The sequence below is a fragment of the Pipra filicauda genome, unplaced genomic scaffold, assembly GCF_003945595.2.
Source record: "Pipra filicauda isolate LSUMZ 115617 unplaced genomic scaffold, ASM394559v2 scaffold65_size3143899_pilon, whole genome shotgun sequence".
Classification (NCBI taxonomy): domain Eukaryota; kingdom Metazoa; phylum Chordata; class Aves; order Passeriformes; family Pipridae; genus Pipra; species Pipra filicauda.
This window is the reverse complement of record NW_024104820.1, coordinates 1,699,837-1,725,995: the sequence shown is the minus strand read 5'-3', so window position 1 is coordinate 1,725,995 and position 26,159 is coordinate 1,699,837. Positions and strand designations below refer to the sequence as shown.

General features: G+C 38.4%; 1 protein-coding gene across 5 annotated transcripts in view; it reads left to right on the top strand.

The window, feature by feature from the left end:
• The first annotated feature begins 18,509 nt into the window (after positions 1–18,509).
• Positions 18,510–26,159, top strand: part of CACNB2 (calcium voltage-gated channel auxiliary subunit beta 2) — a 250,893-nt gene continuing 243,243 nt past the window's right edge. For 4 of the 5 annotated variants that reach the window (XM_027720503.2, XM_027720501.2, XM_027720499.2 and 1 more), the window contains exon 1: positions 18,511–18,727. In XM_027720503.2, the coding sequence (XP_027576304.1) occupies positions 18,629–18,727 (99 nt within the window). In that variant the 5' untranslated portion in view covers positions 18,511–18,628. Of the gene's footprint in view, positions 18,728–26,159 lie in introns of all 5 variants that reach the window. The other variant, XM_039388498.1, reaches the window with a different exon arrangement.

Here is a 26,159-nt window from a genome sequence, read left to right as displayed (position 1 = left end):
ACAGATTCAGAGAAGAGCTGAGGTGGAAAGATGCTTCTGGAGATTCTCTAGTCCCACCACCCTTGCTCAGAGCAGGCTCAGATAGAGAAGATTGTCCATGGTCTTGTACAGCTAGGCTTTGAGGATCTCCGCGGATGGAGACTGCACGACCTCTCTGAGCAACCTGTGCCAGTGCTCAGTCACCCTCTTTCAATTTGTGCACATCACCTTTTGTCCTATCACTAGATACCACTGAGAGGAGTCTAGCTCCATCTTCTTCACAAGAACTATTTAACTTCAAGTATCCATACTCATGAATATCATGCACCCAAGTCTTTTCTTCAGGCTGATCAGTCCCAACTCTCTCAGCTTCTCCTCATGCAGCAAATGCTACAAGCCCTTAACCATCTTTATAGATCTTTGCTGACCTTGTATGTGCAAGTGTCTCTTGCCCTGAGAAGTTCAGCACTGGGCCCAGCTCTCCGGATACGTCTCATCTACTCATACAGCTGAGTAGAGAGGAAGGGTCACCTCCCTCAGCCTGCTGGCAATGCTGATGGACAAGCTGGACATGAGCCAACAACATGTCCTTAAAGTAAATAAGGGCAAAACCCTCCTTTGCAAAGCTACTTTCAGGCTTGTTCCCAGCCTGTAACGGTGCGTGGGGTTATTCCTCTCCAGGGACAGGACTTAACGTTTCCTCTTGTTGAACTTCATGAGACTCCCGTTCGCCTGTCAAGGTCCCTCTGAATGGCAGCACAACCCACCTGCAAGTCACATTCCTTCTTTTCTTTTTCTCTGACCTACTACCTTAAATTAATTCTTATGGAATTCTAATGAGAGTAGAGGAGTGTCGCTCCTCTGCATTGCCATTAAGTGTGATGTAAACATAGTCCTTTGGGGAGTAGGAGGCTGGAATTTCAACCTCCTCCTGATGAAAGCAACAAGCTACTATCTCCAGCAAAGTTCTTCATGCATTAGATTAAGCATAGGGATCTGTGTTTCTCTCTTAACCATCTCTGGAAAGGCAGTGATCATACTTTTTGTCAGAAGACAGTTCACACATTAGGCGATGTCTTAACTGCGCCGTAGAAAATGCTTAATTTCTAGGTCTTGAACCCTTGAAAGATACATTCTAAATTGCTCAGACTGTGACAGAAGATGAATTTTAGGGAGTTTACAAATTGAAAGGAGTTATTTAACAAGCTTATGTAACTCTAAAAATCATGCATATATAACAACTTTACCCTAACTTTGTCCTCTTTATCGAGCCTTATAGAGCCCCTACAGTGTAGTGTTCTCTGTCAAACTACTGCTACAGACTCTAGAAAAGGGAGATGAGACGAGACAGATATTGCATAGTTATTTCATTCTGTCTAGCAGTCCCAGCTAGTCCCCATCCTTTCAAATTAGTACAGTTTATGCTGCACAAGAAACATTAAAGCTGCAGATTTTTATGTTTAAAGTTTAAACAAATAAGCATTTTTTGAAAAATTTAAATAAAAATTGCAAACTCTACTTGCAACTGTCTTCATTTCTGCCAAAACTATGTCAATATGTAAAGTACCCAAACACATTAATAAGCTTGTTTGAAAACTGAAATTCAAAGAATAACATTTTCTTTTCATAGGTTAACAGTTTCCTTGCTATCAATAAACTTGTTCAGTTTCCTACACTGCACAGATTTGATTGTACTATGAGCTTTAAATGCTTTTGTTAACCCCAAAATGTGCCCATCAGATAAAATTTTCTATTTGGATAGCACTTCTTGTCTTTCCAAAGTTGCTCATAACTCTGGAACATGAGCTTTAAAATGCCAGGTTAATAAGATGTCTCTTTATCTAAGTGAATGTGTCCCCATTTAAAGCAATAGCCCCTTATATTTCAGAAATCACCTTAAGAGAAATGGGGAAGAAATTAAAGATAAATGTGACTGAATTACAATGATGCACTGAATATATCTCAAAGATGATCTCAACACATTTTGGTTGTACAATTTAATTAAATACAAATGTCATAAATCAGAGACCCTTTAATTAGAACAGTTTTCAGAGCCCCTGGTTCATTTCCTTAGCAGTTTCAGGACTGACTCCTGCTTTAAGTCATGGAAATTCAACTGCACTGGCTGATTGTTCTTTGAAGGAGCCGTGGTGGGGGTAGTGCTGCTCCTCCCGTCTGTTCATAAGGCATGTTGCAACTTTGTTATCCCTAGCTTGGAAAATTTAGTTGAGAGAGGAAGCAACGATAGACTATTAGGTTGTTTGATCACACAGCCCCTGAAAAGTAAACTAAAAGGATCACTGTAGGATGCAGTTCACCCTGATTCTCAAAGATTTAACAGAAGATTGAGTTTCAACAAGCAGTTCCAAGTTACTATCTTCCTACTCAGGAAAGTTTGTTTAAATACAAGTCAAGCTTCTACAACACTACTCAAATGTGACAATATCCAAACCAACACTCCAATTCTCAAAATGCAAACTAAAAGTTCAAATGAAATTTTAAAAAAATCACAGAATCAATCACTGACTCAACCAGGCTGGAAAAGATCTCTGAGATCATCAAGTCCAACCCTTGACCACCACACCAACTAGAACAGGGTACTAAGTGCCACATCCAGTCTTTTCTTAAACCACTTCAGGGACTGTGACTCCATCACCTCCCTAGGCAGTCCATTCCAATGTTTAATCACCTTTTCTGTGTAGAAATTCCTCCTGATGTCCAACCTGAACCTCCCCTTGCACACCTTAAGACTATGCCCTCTCGTTCTGTCACTTGTTGCCTGGGAGAAGAAGCCAACCCCCACCTGGCTACACCCTCCCGTCAGGTAGTTGTAGAGAGCAATAGGGTCTCGATTGCTCCCTGAGCCTCTTCTTCTCTGGGCTAAACACCCCCAGCTTCCTCAGCCACTCCTCATATGACTTGTGCTCCAGACCCTTCACCAGCTTCCTTGCCCTTTTCTGGACACTCTCCAGCACCTCAGTTACCTTCCTGAATTGAGAGGCCCATCTAGTCTGGTAAAAGCCTAGAAGGGAAGTGTTATCTAAAATATAATAGCAAGATTAAGTTATTTGATTAACCTCTAATGAAGAATTGTGCTGTATTGATACTGTGTTTGTATTTTGTAGACTGAGTGAATTTAAATCACTTTTTCTTTATGAAGTCTTCCATGTTCTCAGATGAGTTGGATGTCTCTAGCTAACTTTATAGTTATACAGACAGGAAAAGATGTTTTGCTTTGGTGTAGAAAATTATGAGACTAATGAAATGGTAAGATTTTTTAAAAATGAAGAGAAAACATTGCTTCTTTCTAAGTGTAGCACTCAGTTCATAAATTTATCCATTCACACAAAAAAATTGAATTGCTTATTTCTTGCTGTCAAAAATTTATCAGTACATATAGTTGCAATTGTAGCTACATGCCAAATATTTCATCTGTAGAAAACTAAAATTAAATAATTTCATTAACAGTGTTCTTTGAAAGTTCACAAATATACACCTCTGTGTTGTTTCAGTTACATTTAGTGCTTTGGTCACACACTTTCTCAAAGGTTTATTGGGCAATTACAGCTAGTTGGCACTTCACAAAGGTGCTACAAGGTAAAGTGGAGGGTAATCACTGGACTGGACTGGATTTGCAGCAATATTTACTCCTGTTGAATTTTTCCAAAATGTTCAACATGTGGTTCCTCCAGGGAAAGCTCTTTTATTCACCCTAAGATTCATATTTTACTGTGATACAATGAAAGACAATCTCTTGTGCTGTGAATAGCAATGTAATTCTAAAATAATTCTATTCACCCAAGGAAGGCTATGTTTCAATAATATTTAATCCCAAGTAAATTTTTAATGTGAAATCTTTAAAATGCATTTCCTTGAGAAGTGTAATTCTTCTCATTGTTATAAGCTCATTGGTTTGCAATCCATGGGATTTTTTGAATATTGTTTCTTGACATCTTTTAGTCATAAACATCTTTTAGTCATAAACAATACAAAACAGAAGTAGATGATATGGATGCTCTAGAGAAACTAATCTCTCTTTTCTAAATGTTGTAATTTTTTTCTGGTCATAAAATCATACCAAATAACAGTGCATATCATAAATTGTACAAAAATACTAACAATTTTAGTGGTGACTCTACCTGTATATTGCATGTCGGCCCTGAGAACACATTTATGGTCTGAAGAAAATCTGGAGATAATGAAAGTGGTAGTAAATGCATTCTTACAAATACTGTATACTTCATACTAACCCCTTATTTATGGCGTGGGCCAGATGCAAAATAGCAGAAAAGAAAATTAAGAGGCATTTTTCTGGCAGGAAAGTTTACTCCCTTAATATGCACTAGATATCACAACAAAGAAGGGCTGTTTCTATGTGGGCTCTCCCAGTGAATTGACAAGACATTTGGTTGTCATCCTTAAAATTTTTGGATACACAAAACCAGGTTTTGCAGTAAATATTGACATTTGATTGTGGGGTGCTTTTTTAGTTTTGTTTTGTTTTGTATTTTGTTTTCTTTTACTGTACCAAGACCAAGCGAGAAAAAGACTTTAGACCTTCAAAAAATGTTGAAGCAATATTTATCTTTTCTCATTTTAAAGCATTCCTCTCTTTTAACTGCATTTTTGCCTCTCATTTGGGAATTCCTAGCAAGATCAAATTGTCTGCGGCTTTTAAAATAACAGAAGAGAAGATTTGGGAGCTGCTGTGAAAAATAGGTTACTGTCATGTGAAGCTTGTTTTCTACCCAAGATCTTATAGAGGTCCAGCAGCTTAGGTGGATAGCTCATGTCTCTTCAGTGATTACATTTTGCAAGGAAATAATAATAGCTCTCTGAACAGATTCCCCTTTAAAGGTTTGTGTATTTAAAACAGTGGCTGGTACAAAATCTTGAAGTGAGAGTTGTATCTATTTATTTATTTATTTATTACCAAGTAAGCTAAGTTGCATTCATGCGAAATTACTACTGAGAAATGGAAAAGATGGTAATAAGTGTAGCTATAGCATTCCCTGCTTTTTTCGTCACTATGTAGTGCAAGACAATATCAGAGTGATAGCAGTGGCTTTGTCTGGAGTGTCCAGCTCATGACTAGGTAATGCACTGCTACGTTACTTCCCCAGGTCCCAAAACACCACCAGCTACAATGTACAGGGGAGTTGTATCAGAATGGGAATTAGATAAACATGTCACTCAGGTTTGTTGATTAGGACTCAAATTTGGATTCTTTGGTATAATGGTATGACATTGTGGCATCCATATAGGGGAGAGACCTACACTCAATATTTCGACCTGGGTTTCAGGCTACTATGCAAAAAGGGCTATCTAATAGCTGTCAGTGTTATAAATTCTCTGAAGAACAATAGTTTTAGCAAATTTAAAGAACTGCAATAAACCAGCTTCATTTTATGGCAGTTTTAATACTTGATAGAAGCCCAGAGCACTGCAACAATCAAACTAGAAAAATCTGATCTCTTCTCTGGAGTGACTTATCTGGCAATGCTCAGAGAACCTGACCTAATTTGAACTACGCTTCTTGCACTCATGCTAATATGAAATGTGACAAAAGCACTTAAAGACTATTCCTGATAAAATATCAGGGGCAAGAGGTGGCCGTATCCTATCTCATTACCCCAGCAGGCAACTCTACAAACTGAGCTGTCTTAGCTGGAACCCAAATGACTCATCATTTTAAAGACAATTGCAATTTAAAGCGTGCATTCTGTAGTAGCTTGAAACACTCCCTATTGCACTTAAATGAGATGACTTTGTATATAAGAGTGCGTATTGATATTGTTATTGTTTTCTTTTTCTCTTAGAGGTTTATGATAATAATTCCAAAATTGTTCATCCTTACAAAATACATAAGAAGAGTTTTTTGAGAATAATTGATAGTTTTAAATTTTTATTTAAATAACTAGAGCTTGCCTGGCCTCTGCCTCAATTCAGAGCTCTTCTATAGGAGTTCATCAATCAAAATAACAAATAAGTTATCCCAGTAAGTTATACCTCCTTGGCTGTAGTCATTTTAGGACATCTGATGTCACAGAAAGGTTGTTTCAGGGTTTTTTGTTTGTTTGTTGCTGGGGGGTGTTTGTTTATTTGGTTTGGTTTTTTGTTTTAATTATCACTACTTTTTTACTAGCCTGCTTGCTAAGATATCCTTTACTAGACCGCACTTATATTTATGGAGCTGAAATAAAATACTGAATTTTAAAAAAGTTATGCCTAGACCTGATGCAGTGTGATATGATTGTCTGTGACACAACTAATAATGTGGGTATGATGTTTACAAGTCTCTCAGGATAGTTTTGTTGCTCACAAGTAATACTGGTGAAATGTTATTTTGGGAAGTGTTATCATATGAAGTGTTTTTACTAGCAGCATTCTTGAGCATGTGTGTTGTTAATCTGAGAAGCCTCTGTATGTGCTACAACCAATGTGTGCTTAAAATAACCAGGATACAAGAGCTGTAAGACTCTAGTAATAAAATTGCCAGGTAGAAATGCATTGATAACAAAAATTACAATCAGAATAAATACCAAAGTACAAGGGCATGGAATAATATGGAACAACATGGAGCAGTAGAGAAACTGCTGCTTTGATGAAAAGGTAAGGAGACACCAGAGAGCAGATTGTGGAATTTTAGCCTCAAGGAAGTGACAAGATTTATTAGTTAACAAATTATTTTCATTGTATATGGTGGCTTCAATGGTGTTGGACCAAACAGCATTTCAAAACCATAGACACGGCTGCTTGGTACTCAATATGTCAACCTGGTAGGTATGTATAAGCAGTCAGATGAATTCCAAACCCTGAAATGCAGAATCACACTTAATCTCTGCATCAATGAATCTTATTTTTTGATTGTGCTCTGCTTACAGCTAAAAGTTTTTCTGTGGTACCTCTCGGCACAGTGTAGCTTTTTGGCATTTTGACCTTTTTCTAAGTGGCATGTGCAGCTCTCAACATGTTTTTCTCTTAAACTTAATGAAAAGCAACTGAGGAGCTGTGGAAACAAAGGTCTCCTGGCATATACATACTTACTAGAATGAAAGGGAACTAGTCATAAAAGTCAAAATTTAAAATCCTTCCAAGCTAAGATTAATTGCAAGATGTTCAAGAAACTTTATTATCAGTCCAGTCAGTCCTGATGTCCTTGCTTTGTGGTATATGTGATTGTTGCCTTTTTGGCACTGTATATTATTTCCTGTAGGGCTGAAAGGGCTGCAGTTACATGGCTCTTTGTACAAACTAATTTTACTGCACACCTTTTTAGGCTGTAGGAAATATCAGAAGTTTGTATGGTTTCTCTTGATTAGATAGTGCAATCTGGAAAATACCACTACAGGAGTCTGATCTGTCTGTGCTCTAAATGCATGGGAATTAGTGCTAAAAGAAGCTGCATGTGAGACTCACTCACAGGATCCAGAGAGTAGCCAGGCATCACTTCCCATTCATGACATTCTGCTATGTTTATCTTAGGGCATTTTGGCCTCAGAGTTTCCACATATGAAGTCGTATTCACATGGAGCAACCTTCAGTTAAATCATCTTCCCTCTGAAACAATAAGGCAAATGAACCCGAGAAGGGTTAGATTCATTCTGAAAGCCCTACATTTAGCTAACCCATGAGTTTCAGCTCATATCTCACTATAGCCAAGGATGACACAGGCTGAAGCCATAAATCAAAGGTAGTTTTATAAGAGCTGGCCAGCACAGAAGAAGCATGCTTGCATCAGGACAGAGAGCAGTATGTGCCAGCCACCTGAGTACTACCAGCTTGCTCAGGCGGAATGTGCAGCCCTGGCTGAACCCCAGTGTTTTCCTGTTTTCCATGCTAGCTCACTTCAGCTGTTTGCAGCACAGACCTCTGGCTGCCAGGGACAGGCTGCGAGACACCTTTACACACTTTGCTAAACCATGTTGTCACAGAGCCACTGTTCCAGAGCAAGCTTTCGTTTACCCTAGGCTTTATAAATCTTTGTGGATCAGCAGTAGCGTTTCAAAAAAAATTTTGAAGCAGGGGAGAAGGTGATGAAATAATTTGGATTCCCAATCTGCACTGTTTTGCTCTCAGCAAAGCCACTGACTGACAAACATTTAACAATTCAAATGTTTTATGCTAGAAATGCAAAAATGCAATCTATCTGCAGATGTAATTATTCACAGCATTAACATATCGAGGTTTTCTTCAGAGAGCAAGGGAAGTTGAAATAAAGGTTGTGAAAATGCCTCTTGACAAGGCTGATTCTTGTTAATCAAAGGTTCCACAGAGAACAGTAATTTCCTACTGACAAAGATATGATTCAAAGGTCATGTGGTCCCTGTCACCTAACAAACAATGAAAGCTGCTGATTTTACTTCTGCAGCAGATGTACGTCTTCTGCACTGTGCAGCCTGAGGGCTTCACACTTTCTGAGAACTTACAGGACTACTCTCATACCAGTGAAATGAGAAAATTTAATAAAGTCCATGGCCTGTCCATGTTAACAATCTGATTTTCCTATTGCTACCCTGAATGGCTAAGTAAATATTAAAACTGCTTGGAAACTATTTTATATTCTATAGAAAACAATTGCCTTTTATCAAATGTCTTTCTGTCTGTGCTTTCTCTTCTCAAGTCTTTAAGGCTTTCATTGTTTTTACTTTACCAGCAATTTTATTTTGTCTGCTTCTTTCTTCCTTCCATCTTTCTTTTCCTTTTTTTTTTTTTGCCAAACTTGATCTTAGATCACTGATAGATGAACCTGAACTAAGGGTTACAAGTAGGGTTTACTATGTGTTTTTTTGCCAATAAAGTTGGCCAGTCAAATCTAGTCCTCCTTTTTTGTACAATTGCTAAACCCATTTATAAAGTAATGGCATTGAATTATTTTAAAGAAGTTTGATTCCACCTGTCTGGGCAATGACAGTGGTAGCAGCAAACAATTTTAAGATACTAAACCTTGAAAGATTTCATTTTAGTTTGGAGTGGGAGGGTGTTTTTCATTTTGTAATAAAATGATGCTCTACACTAGTTGCAAATGGGTCCCAGTCTGATCATTAATTTTAAATGTAATGCAGTGCTACTTCTAACTCTCTGAGCTCTGAAAATACAAGCAAACTACATTTTCATAATATTATACCTAAGTTTGTTCTTCCATGTTTTTTTTACTGAAGCACATGTTTAGTAAAGAAGATATGAAAATATTAATGAATGCTCAATGTTCCTTAGCACTGGTAAGTTGCAATACATCATTTTACTTCCTGGAGATTTTATTTTCAAGATTTATTTTGTTAAAGGAATTATTTTTAAAACATTCTACATTTATAGTTTTGCACTTGTATGTTAAATTTACATCCAATCTATCTTTTTAATATTTATGATGTTCATCATTAAAAAAGTTGATGTATAGACCAACTGAATAAACAGTAACTGCGCTGAAAGAGTTTTTGTTTCTGTTTTTAAGGATATTTTGGGTTGTAATCTGATATCTGTTTTATTACCCAAAAGCCAAAAAAGGACATTTTTCTGTGTGTTATATCAGCTTTGTTTACCGCTTGTGTTTTCAATACATTTGTCATGTTTTTCTGCTTAGAATTGATTTTTTTTGTTTTTTTAACAATTAGATTGGATTTCTTCTAAAAGATGTTGTGCAGTATCTCTGAAATTTAAGCTACTTCTAAAATGTATGGGCTGATCCAAAAATAGGATTACTCTCCTAAAATGGGATCTGAATTGAAACTCAGCAGTAATAAAGAGCAAACCTGAAAAGCTCTGCTGGTGTGCCAAGTCATCTCAAAGGCACTTGATGGACGTCGCATTTCTTTCTCAAGATACACTTGTGAACAAAGACTAGATAACTTTTTTTGCCAAAGAAACAGCTATAAGGTTGCTTAGATTCACATCATTTATCTGTCAGGAGGTTCCTGTAACCATTACAGGCAGTGGATGCCCCATCCCTGAAAACATTCAGGGTCAGATTGGACAGGGCTCTGAGCAATCTGTTCTAGTTGGGATGTCCCTGCTCATTGCGGGAGGGTGGACCAGGTGACTTTTAAATGTCTTGTCCAAACTAAACCATTCTGTTATTCTATGCTCCTCTGATCATGAATGGTCTGCACTGAAAACACTTCTTATTGGGACTAGGAATGAGAGGAAGAGTGAATATTGATTTTTAGCCTGATGGTTGAATAATCCAAGAAGTTTGGAATATCCTGAAATTTGATTCCTTTTCTTAAAGGACATTTTAATTTATCCAATGGCTATTTTGGTTAAAAAGCCAGAATATTCTCACCTTGGAAACACTGAACTCTTCTGTACTTTTTTTCCTGATCTGTAAGTTATAATTTCACTGGCTAATTAAAGTATTATTTCTAATCAACACTATATATAGAAATATTTTAAAAATTTAAATTTTACAGTGCCAGACATTTGCAAAATTACTAATTCTATAAGACATTCAGAATAATTAAAACATTAAATGTACTGGAACACATCTTTGTGCATGAGAGACACCTCTCTTAAGGTTGGTTTTTCCCTTTCTCATTGAAGCACAGTAGCAAATACAGAAGAGGGGTGAATTTTCTTACAACACAGAGAATGTAGCTATGCACATGAAGAGATTATATATAAACAGTATAGCAGACTGTGATAAATAAACTTTTATTGCAGTGGCAAACAGCAACATGAATGCTAATTAAAAAGAGTTTATAAACTTGTTGTACAACAGCATATGTACAATCCAAGAAAAACAGAGCAGACACTCAGCTACATAGTGATCTAAGTCTGCAGTGTGAAGGAGCACTTATGAACCGCATCTAATCTTCTGTTTCTGAAATCTCAGAGCAAGAAGGATATAAGAAATTTCTTTCTTTTACATGATCTTCATGTAGATAGTTTCGTGTGAAGTCTGTTTTCATTGCTAATTGGTGAAAATGACATGTAAAAGCCCTTAGTACAACTTTAACCTTGTCTAATTAGGGGAAAAAAAAGAAAGTTTATCCAGTACACTTACTCTGGCAAAGATTCCTAATAAAAGCCCTTTTAGTTTACACTAGTGGCTGAACAAACACTGCAGACAAATTGATGTTTCTTCCAGAAGGAACTACACAGCAAATGAATTTGGAATCACTGAGTGGGTCACACTCAGCTGGCCACTTTGCTGCTTTAGGACATTGCTGCTTCAGCAAAAAAAGGATGGCCAAATGGCTACTGTTTGGAGAACTATTACACTCAACATACAAGTGAGAACCAAGAATTAATTTTGTGTTAAATTAGCATACTGGATTTAAAGCAGCAGGAGTTCAGGATTTGATTCACAAACAATGGTTTGGCTACAAACAGCTAAAATTTCTGTTCTGACTATCTCACTGTGTTTACTGTCATTGTTTCCTTTATGCTGGGTGACATATATAGCAAAACTAAATAAAACAGTATTGTCTTTTTGTAAGACCATGCAAGAGAGATTTTTCTGAGAGAAACAATCTCACAGTGAACCGAACTGCAAACCCTTGAGATTCACACTACTACCTAATACTTATGACATTGGCCTTATTAATTATGCAAGCAGCCATTCACCGATGTGTTATTCAGTTGTTAAGAGACTTACTTTAATACACAGTCATGTCTTTTTTTGTGTGTTTGACCTATTCTAAATATTTTGTGTCAGCCTCTAGAAATGAAAACATGGGTTTTTGCTATGTGTTGAATAGTAGGTAAGCATTTGGAAGATATAATTGTATTTGCTACAGTAAATATTGCATTAATTTGTATAAATTGCTAGGGAATATTTTCATGAAGTAAGAATTTTGTTAGCGTTTATAAGCCATACTGAAATATGTGAGAAAACATGTGTGGGATTCTGGCATCCAGTTTAAGACTAAAGTAGAGCACCTTGTAACTCATGAAAGGTTCTATGAAGCCAGTGAAGCTACTTCCATGAGTGATTTTCAGGAGTCCTTTTGGTGCCTTCATATAAAGCTCATTCACAAATCTTAGAAAACTAGATCTTAAGTAATAGCTGAACATGAATAGTTCTGGGTTTTGATGCTTCAGGTGAGCATGAAAAATCGTAGGACTTCATGAGCTTTGAGTGTATAAACAGAGTCACACTGACTATACCAGGAAAAAAAAAAAAAAAGAAAGGAAACAAAACAACTGTGTGAAATTTATTTGAATATTGTCCAAACAAAGGCCGTAAAATCTCATCCTGAATATATTTTGCTCCCAGGAAAAATCCTTTATGGTTGATTACCAGAGACCATGATACGCTTCTTTTCTTCAGGAGGAAATTTTTTAAGGCTTTCCTCATTATCACTCTCTGAAATGTATTTTTCTTCCTGTTGTGCTGGAATACGCTCCACGTATCTTTGTAGAATTAGGTCTCTGGCTAACAGGCTGTTTCTTTAGTATTTGTTGCCATGGAGCTGGCTCTCCCTATTGAATTCACCTGGGCAGACTTCAGATGGCACACCAGAGGTGATGTAGCCTGTCACTGACACATGTCTTCAGTGACCACAGAATTTCACAAACGCCATAAGGAAAAGCAGGTCCTGATCAGATTTCCTATTAAGGGATTATTTTGAGTAATACTAAAGATTCAGGTTTTTATAGATGCTTTATGAGATCACTGATGGCCTGAAATGCCCTCCTTGAAGGAGCAATGCTTCATCAGTTGTGTTCTTTGCTGCCTTTTTCAGAAATATCAATTCAGAAAACTAGCCCAAGAGTGAATATGGATGTGTTTCACCACAGCTTTCATTGGAAGCAGAAGCTTATACACTGACTACAACAGTAGTACAGCATGGTTTGGTTTTTAATGTCCTGGGTGGCACAGGCTTAGACACCAGTACATTAGCTGTTTCTTTTAATAGATACTCATTTTAAAAGTTGACCCTTTCCTATTATTTTTATCAGTGTAATTCCATCATGAAGGGAAAAAAAAAAAAAGATACTATGTCTATTTTGAGCTTTTCCTCCAAAAAAATAAACCAGGGTAAATTTGAGAGGAAATTCATTTTCTTAGTATCTCATGATACAAGGAAACCATACAGATTTGAGAAACATGTCATAGGAAGTACTTGAGAGTTTATTTTAAAACACATTGTTTCAAAATATTATAAAAGTATATATTTAGTTTCAAAATATAGAGTAAATTTTATTGATACTGCCACTGTTTTCTTCTTTGCACTGGGATCAAAATGTTGCTATTGGGCTTTCGGCACTTTTTTCCTAGAGAAGTCATATGGAATACCATTGCAATGTTACAATAGAAAATTATTATTTCAGTAAAAACTTGGTTCTTAGGCTTTTTGAAGGACACTGCAATGACACTTATCTTACTAAAATTTAGGGCACCACAGTCAGAGAAGATGGTGAAGTTTTATGCACCATCTTGTGTTTCAGGGGAACAAAGGTTTCCCTCCAAAATTTTTCTCTGGAAATTGATAAGATAGTTTTGATGGCAATTAATTAACTGTGGCTATTAAAGAATTTATATCATGGTATTAATGTGACTGCTGATATCTTATTTTTCAGAATGATTTTTCTTATGAAACTTGAAGGGTGCTTCGTTGAAAACTCTTTTCTTACAAAATTAGAATCTTTATTTTTATAAACATTGGGGGAAAGATGAGTAAAAGAGGCTTAGCAATAAGGGAGAAAAAGGAGGAAGAAACTAAAGTTTGAAGACTTGTCTTTCTTTGCCCTCCTTTTGCTACATAAACTCAAAGTACTTACCAAAAATTACTTTTGTGAAACCAAATGAACCTTATTCTGCAGTAATATTCTCAAAACTGACCGTGTTTGCAGTTTAATGTTTATAGCTAAGCTGCTTTAAGGGTTGGTGTGCTGCCAGGAAGGAATTTTTCAGCCCTGCTCTGAGTTGTGTGTTCCTGCTGTCTCCCCCTTTCACCCTGGCAGTTGCACTACTCGATCTTCATGGTAGGATGGCTCATGGAGGTAAAGGAGCAGACATACCCTATGGAAAGGTAGTTAATTTTCTGCTGCATTTTACCTTTAGTTCTGGAGTGGAGTCCCTCACGCTCAGAGACACAAGTGTGTGCCATGGAAGATCAGGTTAACACAGCCAAGGCAAGGAGGGAGGGGAATGACATCTGGCAAATATTCACTGTTAAAATCGACTTGATGGTAACATGGAGCAGTGCCATCAGCGATCTGCACTTCAGATCTGTGCATGTCTAAATTGGCAAAGAATTTATAAACTCCTAGGCATATTAGCACTGCCAACAACCTGGTAATGATGAGTTAACTGTCAACCACCTTGAAGGTTTTCCAATCCTCACACAGATTAGAGGTTGTCATTGTCTTTTCTTACACCATTTATTGTGAATGAATTTTTGCTTCAGTGCCACAAATAAGTGATTTTTGTGTGGAAAAAAAAAATATCTTCCCAAAAGCAGAGAAGCCCAAGCTGAGCGCAGGGCTTAATGAAGGCTGAAGGAAAGGCAACCCTCAAGGAGATGAGGAGACCTCGGATGCTGCCCTTGGACATAGGCCGCATGGTCTATTAAAAGTATTCTCTCATGTCAGTAAGTCACACGGGCTGAGCATATTTGTGGGTGAGAGTGCTATAAAGATTTTTGTGCTCTTGTGATTCAAGTATTTAATAATAAGAGAGCAATAATGCTATAAATAGGAACACCATAGTTGGTAAGGACTGGGAATACAAAAGGAGATATGCAGTCTCAGTTATGACAGGAGGGGAAAGAAAAAGGAAAGAAAATATCATCTGAAACCAGCAACTTCTGCAGAAGTGCTTAATCAAACATGAACTTTGTATACAACCCATTGACAGCAAATTTGCCTCTCACAAAGTGAACAGCTTGCAAGCAGGAGTGTGCCTTTTTTGGTTATGTTTTGCAAAGGGATGAAAATATGTGCTTAGTAGTTGTTGTTGCTTTTTCAAGTATCATGAGCCTTTCTGTGCATTAAAAGCATTTTAGCCAGTGTTTATATCTTGCTTCTATCTTCCATCATCTAGAAACTTTACTCCTTCCGATCCCATCTTGAATATATTGTAACAATATCAATAAAGACTTTTCTGCTGCATGACACCTATATCCGAAATAAGAAAACATAATAAACACAAGGTGGAAGAATGGATCAGTTCATTAAATTCAGCCAGATGATGTTGTGCTCTGATACAGACTGATAACGGATTCATAAGTGAGCCTGTTTGGAGTGGTTTTGTTCAGACTTGTGTGAAAGATAAAGTACAAAAATAAGAGAAATCCCTTCAGTTTGCAATTGTGACAGCCAGCTCCTGGTTTATTATTGGAGAAGAAGATGAACTATGTCTGTTTTCAGATATTAAAAGCAGGTAATCAAGTGAATTCTTCTTTTTACAATATTGAATTTCTATCTACAATGGATTTTAAGCAGGATGTGACACACAGTAATAGATGGCCAGCATTTCTTTTTAACTGATAGTCCTAAAGAAATTTGCTGTATCAGGGTTTTAAACATATGCTCAATTAGAAACATTTTAGTAGTTTCATAAGAGTCATTGTAAGCTCACTGATCTGTATTTATGTAAGTTTTAAATGAAATCCGTTGGGTCTCAGTTATAAGCTTTTAGCTGCACTTGCACAAATATCAGCCAACCCTCCTAGGCCTTGAATTTGCACATTCAAGTGATAGTTACAGACTAAACCAAACCTATACTTGCTGTACATGCATACAAGGTTAGGACATGGTGCTGGCACCACAGTCTTATCTTGGTGGTAAAGAACAATTAAACCTGCAAAGTAATGCAGTCCTCCTTGCTTTAAAATAAGATCTAATCTCTCATGCAACAAACCCACTTATTTTTTGGCACCCCAATCAGGTTATCTTCTTTGTCAACCTAAGGTCTGGGGTTGTTTTTTTAAAGCAAACCAGACAAACAAACAAACAATTTCAAACAAAACAGCTTCTATTTTTGTCTGGTTTTCTAAAATTTACATGTTTAGCTAAGCGCAAATAAGCATGCACAACACCTCTCCATTGCAGATAAAAGTGTAAATAAATGCAGCAGTGTGGTTTTCTGTTGAGAAGTGGCTAGGCATACCATGTTGCTTTTCCCCCTGAGAAAGAAGAAGCAATTTAGGACCTCTGCATATTGTTTTTACACACTGATCCTTATCCTGGAGCAGATGGGGCCAAAAACAGGATGCAAAGGGATGACTACATGTATAGTGTTCACCGCACATTTCAAGGTTAGAGAACACTGGTCAACTGCTAGACAAAAGGAGTGAAGCAGAGTAAGACACTTACAATTGTATTTCTAGGCTAATCTTCAAGCCACTCATTACATCAAGGCAAAAAATTATAATTGCTGCTAAAGAACAGTTAGGTAGAAGGTTTTTCCACAGGAAGAAGAGCAAAATAAACTTATTAGAAATTCAGATGTGATTAGTGTGTGTTGAGGGGGTTCTTGTGGGTTTATTTAGAGAAAAATGTACAACATAAATATTTATATTTATTTTAAGTAAGTGATTTCCCTTCTGTTTATTTGTGCCTTAAAAACTTTTTTCCTGCTTTCTGCAGCCCGTATATGTGTGTACATAAACAAGCAAAATCATAGCCATTATATTTTTATAAAGTAAAGAAAAAAAGTGAAATTAATCATAAAAATATACGAAAGCACACAAAAAAAATTACCTTTGTTTGATATATTCAATCTCTAATTTATAAGGGAGTAGAAATACCCTTTCAATCCAGATGTGCAATTTATGGTTTTAGAAACTATAATATTTCCAAAATGGTCACTGCTACTCTTAAAGAAGGACGGTGTTCTTGAAAAAAAAAATGCTGTCGCTTATATACCCTTTAAAAAGTGAAAATCCAGAAGGGAATACGAAGGACCACTGTTACATGATTAAATAACTTCCACTCCCTTCTCTGTGTGAGAGAGAACAGGCAATCTCTGACAGATGCCTGAAAATCTACCAAGTAAAGGTACTGAATCATGGCAGATCATCAAGTGCCTTTCCTAGAGTATGATAGAAGGGTAAATGGTTCCAAAGCAATCAAGGAATTGGTAGTCAAAGACAACATCTTTTGATAACAACACCCGACTCAGCAATCATTAACAGGAATACTGTGTTCAGGTTTTTCAGTAAGTTCCTTAATTATGATGATGGTCACAAAAAGTAATTCCATTAAAACAATCTAATCTGAAGTGACAAAGAAATAAGTGCTTTGAGGCCTCTATTAGAAGGTGAAATATGCATCTTTTGAAAGTTAAGCACATAAAAGACATTCTTTTCACTTAACATTAAGGTTCTATTTTGCCATGGACAAGAACAAAATTTTAGAAATTATTTTTGAAGAATACTACTACAACATTTCAAAATGAAATGTGAAACTTTTTGGACAAGTGAAAGTTCTCAAGCTTCTCCAAACCTTGGAGTGCTTCCACTTGCAGAGAAAGCCAATTTCTTCACAAAAAAAGTGGGCAGTTCCTGTAGGATTTTCACTATTCATGTGAGAAAATCCATAGGGGTAAGCTAATTCAGAGAGAAAATCTATTAGCTATTATGAAAAATGAAATAAATCAACCATGCAATTGAGACAAAGCATGAAAGTATGTCTTGAAACTGATCTGGCTTTTGTGATGGCTTTGCTTTACTGGTTTCTTTTCCTGTAAGTGACTATTATATTGCTTTTAGTAATGGTTGTGATTTTAAGTATATAACATTAGTCCACTTAGTGTCTTTACTGCCTTTTCACTGTTTACAATCAGCTGATAAGAGATTTCACAAGCAATCACGAAGGGATACTGAAAACCTAAGTTACCCTCTCATGCTGCATGGAGCACAGCTAGGTGTAACCCAGTGATCAAAAGGAAAAGTAATAAGATTACGAGTGGGCTTTATGGGGTTTAGTGTTTATCAAGACAGTCATTAAGTTGGGTGTCACAAAGATTTCTTAGGCATGACAGATCATCTCAGCAGTGGAAGGCGATTTTCCCAGGTCAGGTTTTGAACAGGTCTTTCAAAAGCCTCCTGTGGGGTACCGGTGGCACGATTGAGACTGTGCTGCTATAGGCTGTACAAAATTAGAAGGTGGGTTTCATCTCGCTCATCTCTTGTTGATATGTGCACAGAAAAGTCCAAGTACAGGCAAAAATCGTATCAACACGACAGATCTACAGAACTTTATCTTTGAAAGTGACGGTTTCCCCACTAAAACCATGGATTGGGCTCAGACGAGGGCTGAGGCAGGCGATGCCTTGCGGCCAGGGTCGAGATGTCCGGCAGGGCTGAAAGGACAAGCAGGGCCTGACCCCTCCCCTGCCCCCATCTTCAACTTTCCCGCTGGCCACTCCGCCGCGTCCGCGCGTCCAGCGGGGCCGACGGGGAGCCCTGCAGGGAGCGCGGCGCCGCCCCCGCCCTGCGCTGCCGGGAGGGAGATGCTCGCTGTCACTTTCTCTCTTCCCCAGCGCCGCCCCCTGCCCTCCCCCGCGCCCGCCGCCGGCGCTGCCCCGTCCCCCGGCGCCGAGCGCACTCCCCGCCGGCACAGCCAGGGCTGGGCTGGGCAGGGCAGGGCCGCCCGCCCGCTCCGCGGCATGGCCGGGCGCTGAGCGGCGCCTGCCGCCCCGGCTCGGCTCGGCTCTGTCCCGCCGAGGGGCTCGGCGCCCAGCCGCCCGCTCTCCTCGCCAATGGTCCAGAGAGACATGTCCAAATCGCCTCCCAGCCCGGCGCAGGAGGTGCAGATGGAGCTGCTGGACAACCCCCTGCCCGCGGCGGCGGCAGCGCAGGTACCGCGGGGCTCGGCCGGGGCTGCGGCCGGAGCGGGGTGGGGGCGCGGGGCCGGGCTGGGCTCGGAGGCTTCGCCCTGGGGCGGTGGGGCTGCCGGAGCTCCCCGTCCTCAACTTCGGTCCCCGCCGTCAGAAAAGTTTCACGGCTCCCCTAAGGCGCCCGAAACCCCTGTTCTCGCCCCCACCCCCAAATGCCTGGTAATTAACATACATGGGGTGCTCTGTGCCATAGAAGCGTCGTAAGTCAAAAAAACCTTGCGATTGTCTGGAGGGTGGATATGTTGCTACGGTGCTATTGAGCTGCTCTTTTGTGCGTGTATTGTTCACGGGTTACGGCTATTTCCCCCTGTTTCAGTAACCTGTTGTATCTGTACCTGATGCTTACCATGCGCTGCTGAAACCTCACTTATCTGTTACACGGGCTGGTGACAGTCTGCGTTGGTGGGGATAGGCGATTCACGCCGATTGTTCAGCAGGAATTTTGGGAAGGCTGAAGGTGTTAAGCACACTGCAGATTTAAGCAGCTCGATTTCTGTGCGGAAGGGTGGTTGTACAGTCATCTCTGAAATTTTAATAAGTCGGTCCATGTGCACAGTGTTCAGGTGGATGGATGATGTGAGGGAGGCAGGGTATGGATGCTTGCACACTTGGTAAAGACTTTATATTTTGAAAGGTTGTTCCTGTTTATTAAATGAATGTATAATTTCTTTGAGTTTGCAATAGCTGACTACAAAGACAACGGTGCTATTTTTAAAACCTGTAAAAGGGTGGTAAAATCTGATTGTGTGCAGTTTAAATTACAAACATGCATGTTCTTTTAGGACACAGGTTTTTTTTTCATTTTGAGGCGGCAGTTTTTACTGTTGCTGCCACAGCTATCTCTGATGCTTTATTTGAGAAGGTGCTTGAGTTTCATCCCAGAAGTACTGCGTTGACAGAGGAAAATACTGTCAGTATGTCAGAAGACTTGCTGATTGATCTTTACTTACTGGGGACTGGTGACAATAGAACAAAATCCAGACACTGAAGCAGAGACTAGGTTAAGCTAAAAAAGAAAAAGTGTCTCTTTGGATGTAAATTTGTCTGCAGCCTCCAAGCACAGAACAGACATTTCAGTAGGACCATATGCTTTGCCAGCTTCTCTAGAAGCAGTGGCAAGGGAACTAATTTTTGACCTACAAATCCCCCCCTTTTTATATCTTTTCAGCCCTAAGCACAGAATCGGCAACTGTCAAGTCATATGGTGCCTCTCTGCTGTGGACAAATGTCAAATACTGATCATAAAATTGATTTCTCACCCATCTTTTAACTAGGCATAAAAAACCTCTGTTTAGAGAGGGAGAATAGTTTGTTAACACCCATTTTATTTATGTTTCAGGTAATAAACTTAGATTCTGTTTCATAAAAGAGGATTCTGAACACAACACTCACAGTCAAAAAGATTCACTTCTTGAGACAATAATAATGCAGCTTTTTGTTTCAGGAGTGTTTTTCAGTTTTGGAATCAAAGATATTAGGCAAAACAGGAATCATATCTCCTCAATAGGTACTTATTTTAGTCATACGTGAACCTTTTGTATAGAGGAAATAAGATTATGGAAGAAAAAGAGCCCTTTGTCTGAATAATAATGGAATTAAATTCCTTGGCATGCACTGCACTGAGAGACAATTATTTTTATTTGAATTTTTGCTCCATTAACGTAATTTTTTAAAAAATCAATATTGCAGAATCTTGCTGCTTTAGAACACACTCCCAGTGACAAGGAGAGGCTTAATAAGGACATGTGAATCATCAAGTAGATTGCCTACAGGTACTTCAGCTATGCGCACCACTATCTTTTTCACCAAGGTACTTGAGTAGCAATCCTAGAAACATTTCATGCCAAGTAATGTGTCAGGGAAAAAAACCTCAATATGCGAGCTTATGGAGTGATATCACTCCTAAAAGTATTTGCTCTGAAGTACTACTTCTGGGAATTACGATTTAGCAAAATGTAATTGAAGAGCATTTGTAAAGTTGTAACAAGCCTCAAAATTTCTCTTATCCAAGACTTTTACTTTTGCAAAGCTGAGATTTCTTTTAGCTTACCTGTACAATCATGGTTGGTGTCTTTGATTGTGCCTGTCCATCCATTTTGGCTAAACTTGTGGCAAAAGGAGTGAACGTAGTTAACATTCTGGAATTATTACACTTAAAAGGTAGTTAAATGTGTGAAATATTCCTAGATAGCCTCTGTGTAAAATCTATTTTTTATTTTCATAATGCATTTTCCTAACAAGATCTACAAACAAAGTAAAATCTCCTTGGGTGTTGATCATTACAGTAATACTGTATTGTCCCTGGGAAGTTCTTTGCAATGGGGACAAGGTATTGGTGCATTATTCTGTATTATTATTATCTGTGGCTTTTAGGTCCATATTACTATAAAAATATAGTTCTAGGTACTCACTGTGATCCTAGTCTAGATGGGGTTGCAGTATATTTTCAGATGTCCAGTTTTATTCAGACAAATGTACATGCTAACAGTTACACTGTGGAATTATTCACAATGTTCAGGGATATGTCAATGAAAAGTGGTAGTTTTAGGTGTAACCCTTTTGTAATAAAATTAACATATGTGATTTTCTAAAATCATAAAAGAAACAAACTCTTTTGCTTCTTTTTGAAGGGTATCAAACTCTTCAAATGCATCACTGATGATCAGTATCTTTTTTAAACAAAATCAACTCAACTCCTCTTTTTAGTTTTTAATTTCAAGAACCCCCCTTTATTTGAGGAATCTGAATTAGTAGAATATTTTATTTAATAATTTTAATTAACCCAGATGCTATGTTGATTTGTTTATACTATAACATAGCATATTAATGCCTTTCATGGTAACTCTTGGCCTCTCTTGTTTTTTCCTCTCCCTCCCATGTAATTTTCTTATGATCCTACTTCAAAGTCCCTCAGTCCCCAGAAATCATTAGATTCAATTTCTATTGCTATTTTCTTATGATAAAGTTTCCTGTGTTGTGCATTAGGAACAGTCATAGCAAATCAGATCAGCAAATTACACAAGATGTTTCAAAGAAAATATAATGAAACCTTCTATCAAGCAACTACGGACTATCTTGTGGAGGGAAAAGGTATCTTACTCTGGATGAATTCTTCCCTATTCCTCATTATTATTTTCTTCCTGTTCTTTTTCTTGCCTTCTTATGCATCATCCGTCGACGCAGGTCCTAACAACCTGACACATTTTAAATGAAAACAATTCTCTTCTGGATTGTTTTCTTCAACTCTTTCACTTGCATTTAGATTTCCTCCATCACCTGGTACTGTTAAGTGCTTCTACCTTCCAAGTCTAAAGGTTTCATTCTCCCTGGAGTGCTTGACTAGTTTTTCATGCTGCACTGCTGAAGGTAAACTGAATGCATGGGGCTAGGGACAGGCTTGTTCAGTGTTCCTCCTGTATCAAATACAGTTGATGTTAGTATGAATTTTAGAGTGATGTGCATGTGGTGATTCTAGAATATCAGCTTAGTTATTTGGCCTTTAGACTGACTGTTGTCCTTCCTCGATCTCCAGCTACCTTCCCAGTTGCATAGCACCATCCCTTCACTACCGGTATTGTGGTGATGAGGAATGGAAAGAATATCCAGAGATTTGTTCTCAGCAAACTAATCACACTGCCCTCTGCTGCTTTCTTTCAGCCGGATGTATCACAATTCATGCGTGTTTACCTATTCTTCAAACAAACATTTTGCAAGTGTATTTCCCAGTACTGACTTACAAGAATACTTTGTAAGCCATAAACAAACAAGAATTATATCACTTTTATTACTTAAATAATAACAGTACCCATTCATTATAGAGGCATGGAAGGTTTTACTCTCTTCTGGCAGCATCCCTGGAATCCAGATCCAACGTAGCAGCAACTTGGTGGAATATATACAGAGATAAAATCCTCCATTCATTGAACTTTCTCTTGGTTCTCAGCAAGGGGTGGTGTTTTCTCTCCCAATGTTGTAATCGCCTTTCAGTGTTGTACTCCTTACTGACAAAAATAAATTTTAATAGTCCTTCACTGAAGAAAGCCCTTTCGATTTCTGCTATTACTTTTCTGATGATTTTCCTCTGCTCTTTGGGTTTATATGTTCTGAACTCTACCACTAAAAAGTGATTTTGCATGCTCATCTCTTCCTGAGACATATTCCATTTGGGTATTGCACATTATCAGCTATATATGGGCTATAATAATTTTTCTTTACTTTTTCTTAGAGTGTAAAATCCCTCAAAAATAATTCAGCAGCTTCAGTCCTAACTTATTTCTGTATCTGGCAACTGTCTTCCAGAGGCAATCTCTGGATTTGTCTTGTTTTGTCTCTATGTTTCTAATTTCAGACAGTTACTGATGAAAAGTTCCTGTACTCTTCCAAGGTTGGCTTCTCTGGAGTCTCAGTTACTTTTCTTCTGCTTCTTTTACTCAGTTCTTTCCTATACCAGGATAGAAGAGCTTCCAAATAAAACAAAGCAATGAAAATCACCCTCTCTGCCCTCCAAGGTCTTGGTTTCTGTCCCCAGGGCAGCAGACCCTTAGCAGAGGTCCTCAGTCTTTTCCCCATAGTTGGCTATTGCTCCCTCCAAGTAACTTTCTGTCATAGAATCAGATCTCTTTTTCTGTTTGCTCATGTAAGAGAAATAAAGAGATCCATGGAGAGCAGGTGGGTATGTGCAGGCACCTGGCCTGCAACTGTAGTTGCCAATCTTAAAAAGCTGCAGGAAGCACAGAGCGGTTTGGGCATGAGCTTCAGCACCTTCTGCTGCTGGGAGCTGATATCTTCATCACTGGCATTACAGATACATGTGCAACAGGTTTGCGCTGGGGTGGGTTTCCAAGACGCTGTGGAGGAGGAGAGCAAGCCAAGTTCCCAGCTTCTTGTCTGGCAGATGGAAACTGCCAGGTGACCTGGTCTGAGGCCAGGGTAAGAGCACTGGGAGATGGCTTAGGAGTGTAGGAGTTGGTGAGAATAAGGCTATTTCTAGCTGCAGTGTTGGAAAGGCTTTATCACAGGCCAGCAGAAAAGAGCATCTAAGATTTCTCTGTTACAGATTTCTCAGCAGAAATTGTTTTTTTTTTTTTTTTCCTTTTTACATGGGGGAAAAAGAAGCATGTGTCAAATACTTATTTGTGTATTATATATGCAAGTTTGGAGAAATAAATAATTTGTTTGTTTGTTTCTATGGATTTTTTTTTTTGGTGTAGGTGGAGGATTTTCTAAAATGTCTATGGAATGGACTTTGCAAACTTATCACTGTAGTTTGCATGAACTTGATGACTGTATATGAAGATCCTCAGTTTGATAGGATTCCTGGAGGGAAGCCCTGTCTTTTCTGAATGGTGTCCTTATGGCAAATGTTGTTTGTTTGGAGAAATCCAGGTTTTGAAACCTAACTTCTTCTCTGCTATGGGGACAGGAGTTTGTGCTGCTCAGGCAACTTCTTTGCTCAAGGTATGTCACAAGGCTGAGTGCCTGTCACAGAACTGCACTAATATTTACCATGTAGGATGACCTGAAACCCCAGCCCTAGATGGAGGCAACCCAGAATATTTTACTATGTTCCAAGTTCCCATCACAGAAGGGAGCTATGGAGTGCTGGGGAGCTCATCATCAAGGTCTGTGTTCAACTTCTAGCCCTTGGCTGTGCTGTCAGAAGGCTGACCTCATCTCCTTTATGAGATTAGTATGATTTGTGGTGCTAAGATCAGAAATACTCACGTCCCTTTCTGTAGAGTGAGGGTGTGGGGGTTTGCAGCCAGGCAGCTGATGCTGGAGGCTACACTATCCAGTAGCTGAAGGGTATCATTTCTGAGTGGCGACAAGCCTGGCATGGACCAGAGAGGGCTCAGGGGGGCTGAGCTACGGAAACATTTGTTGCCTTGTTGTAAGGAATTGTTTAAAGTGGCGATGGCTTATTCTTCTAAGGGGAGGATAGAGCTGGATGTGTATGTTCTGCACTATCCCGGCTTGCTATCCTTTGACTAGAACATGGGCATTTTTAACTATTTTCAAAGCTTTGGCCTGGGAAGGAAAAATACTTAGTTCATCCTTGCATTTCTGACATTTCTAGCAATTCTCTAATCCTTTAGGGGGGTCACTCTTTACCTTTAGGTGTTCTCTTGATCTTTATAATTGGTCACTTGTTCATCTGAGATCATGTAAGATACATTCTAGCTCTGATTTTTTTTCTTCTTTTCTCCAATTTCTCTCTTGCATCTTTGTTTAAAGATCTGACTTGACATCAGTGACTCTACTACCTATATCTTCTATGTCTTTTCATCATTCTTGGAATGAGAACAGTAAGATATTTTTTAAGGAGCTATTTTACCTATAATAAACAGTAAGGGTTCAGGCTCACTCTACTTTAATATAAAATACCATGAGAGTGGTTACTGGTGAAGGGCATTTTAAAATTCTTGCTGAAGATCAGTTCCCTGGATGTAGATAGTTGGTAATTTTAAATGTTTTATATTTCGTCTTCCAGATGATAGTATTTTGCCTACAGGGATAAACCATGCCTTCTGCTTGTCATGTGTGTTAGAGGATTAAATGTTATAGATGCATGATTTCATGTGTTGAGGCAGGACCTCATTAGTATGAAAGGGTTTCACTGAGTGACATTGATCTCATCTGTTTGCAATAATGAGTAAATGTATATAAAACTGTTAATTATCTGAAAACTGCTAGGTATGCCTTTAACGCTTCATATGATTCCCATATTTAATTTGATTACATGGGTTGAATAATGATTGCACAATGTACTTTCTAGTCAGAGTTGGAAAGCAGAGACTTTGCTTTCTAAAGACTTTGTTGATGAAATGTTTTTTTTTTACAAAGTTACTTTGATTTTTTTTATTTTTTTTTTTTTCCTGTGAGGTTTCACATTGTTTGCCAGGTATTTTGAGAAGCTGTAGAACATAAATGTGTGTGTTTTGTTTCTTGTCTCTGGCAGCTCAGACAATTTTAAAAGAATTTCACAAATCTGACTAATAAACCAAGCTACAGTTTTGATCTTGTAAACACTTAAATGCATACATAACTTTATGTTTGTGTAAGATGTTTTGCTAAAATCCAGTGAGAATGTTCCTGTCAGCAAAGTTTTTATATGAACAGGCTTCTTTGCAGGACTGGAGTCAGTTGAATTCAAATTAGCTGGGGCAAATACTGGTTTGCCATAGGCACCCGCCTCTGCTGGGTGTTGGGATTGTTACCATCGGGCACTGTATACTGGGGTACGGAAGCATTTGGTCTCCAATGGTTGTCTGCTGGGTACCATATAGATTAAGAACAATTGCCTTGTGTTATTGCTTTTATTGGCCAATGTCCACGCATCATGATTCAGCCCTTTATTTTTAGTTACTAAATTGCAGCCAACTGCTGAACAGAA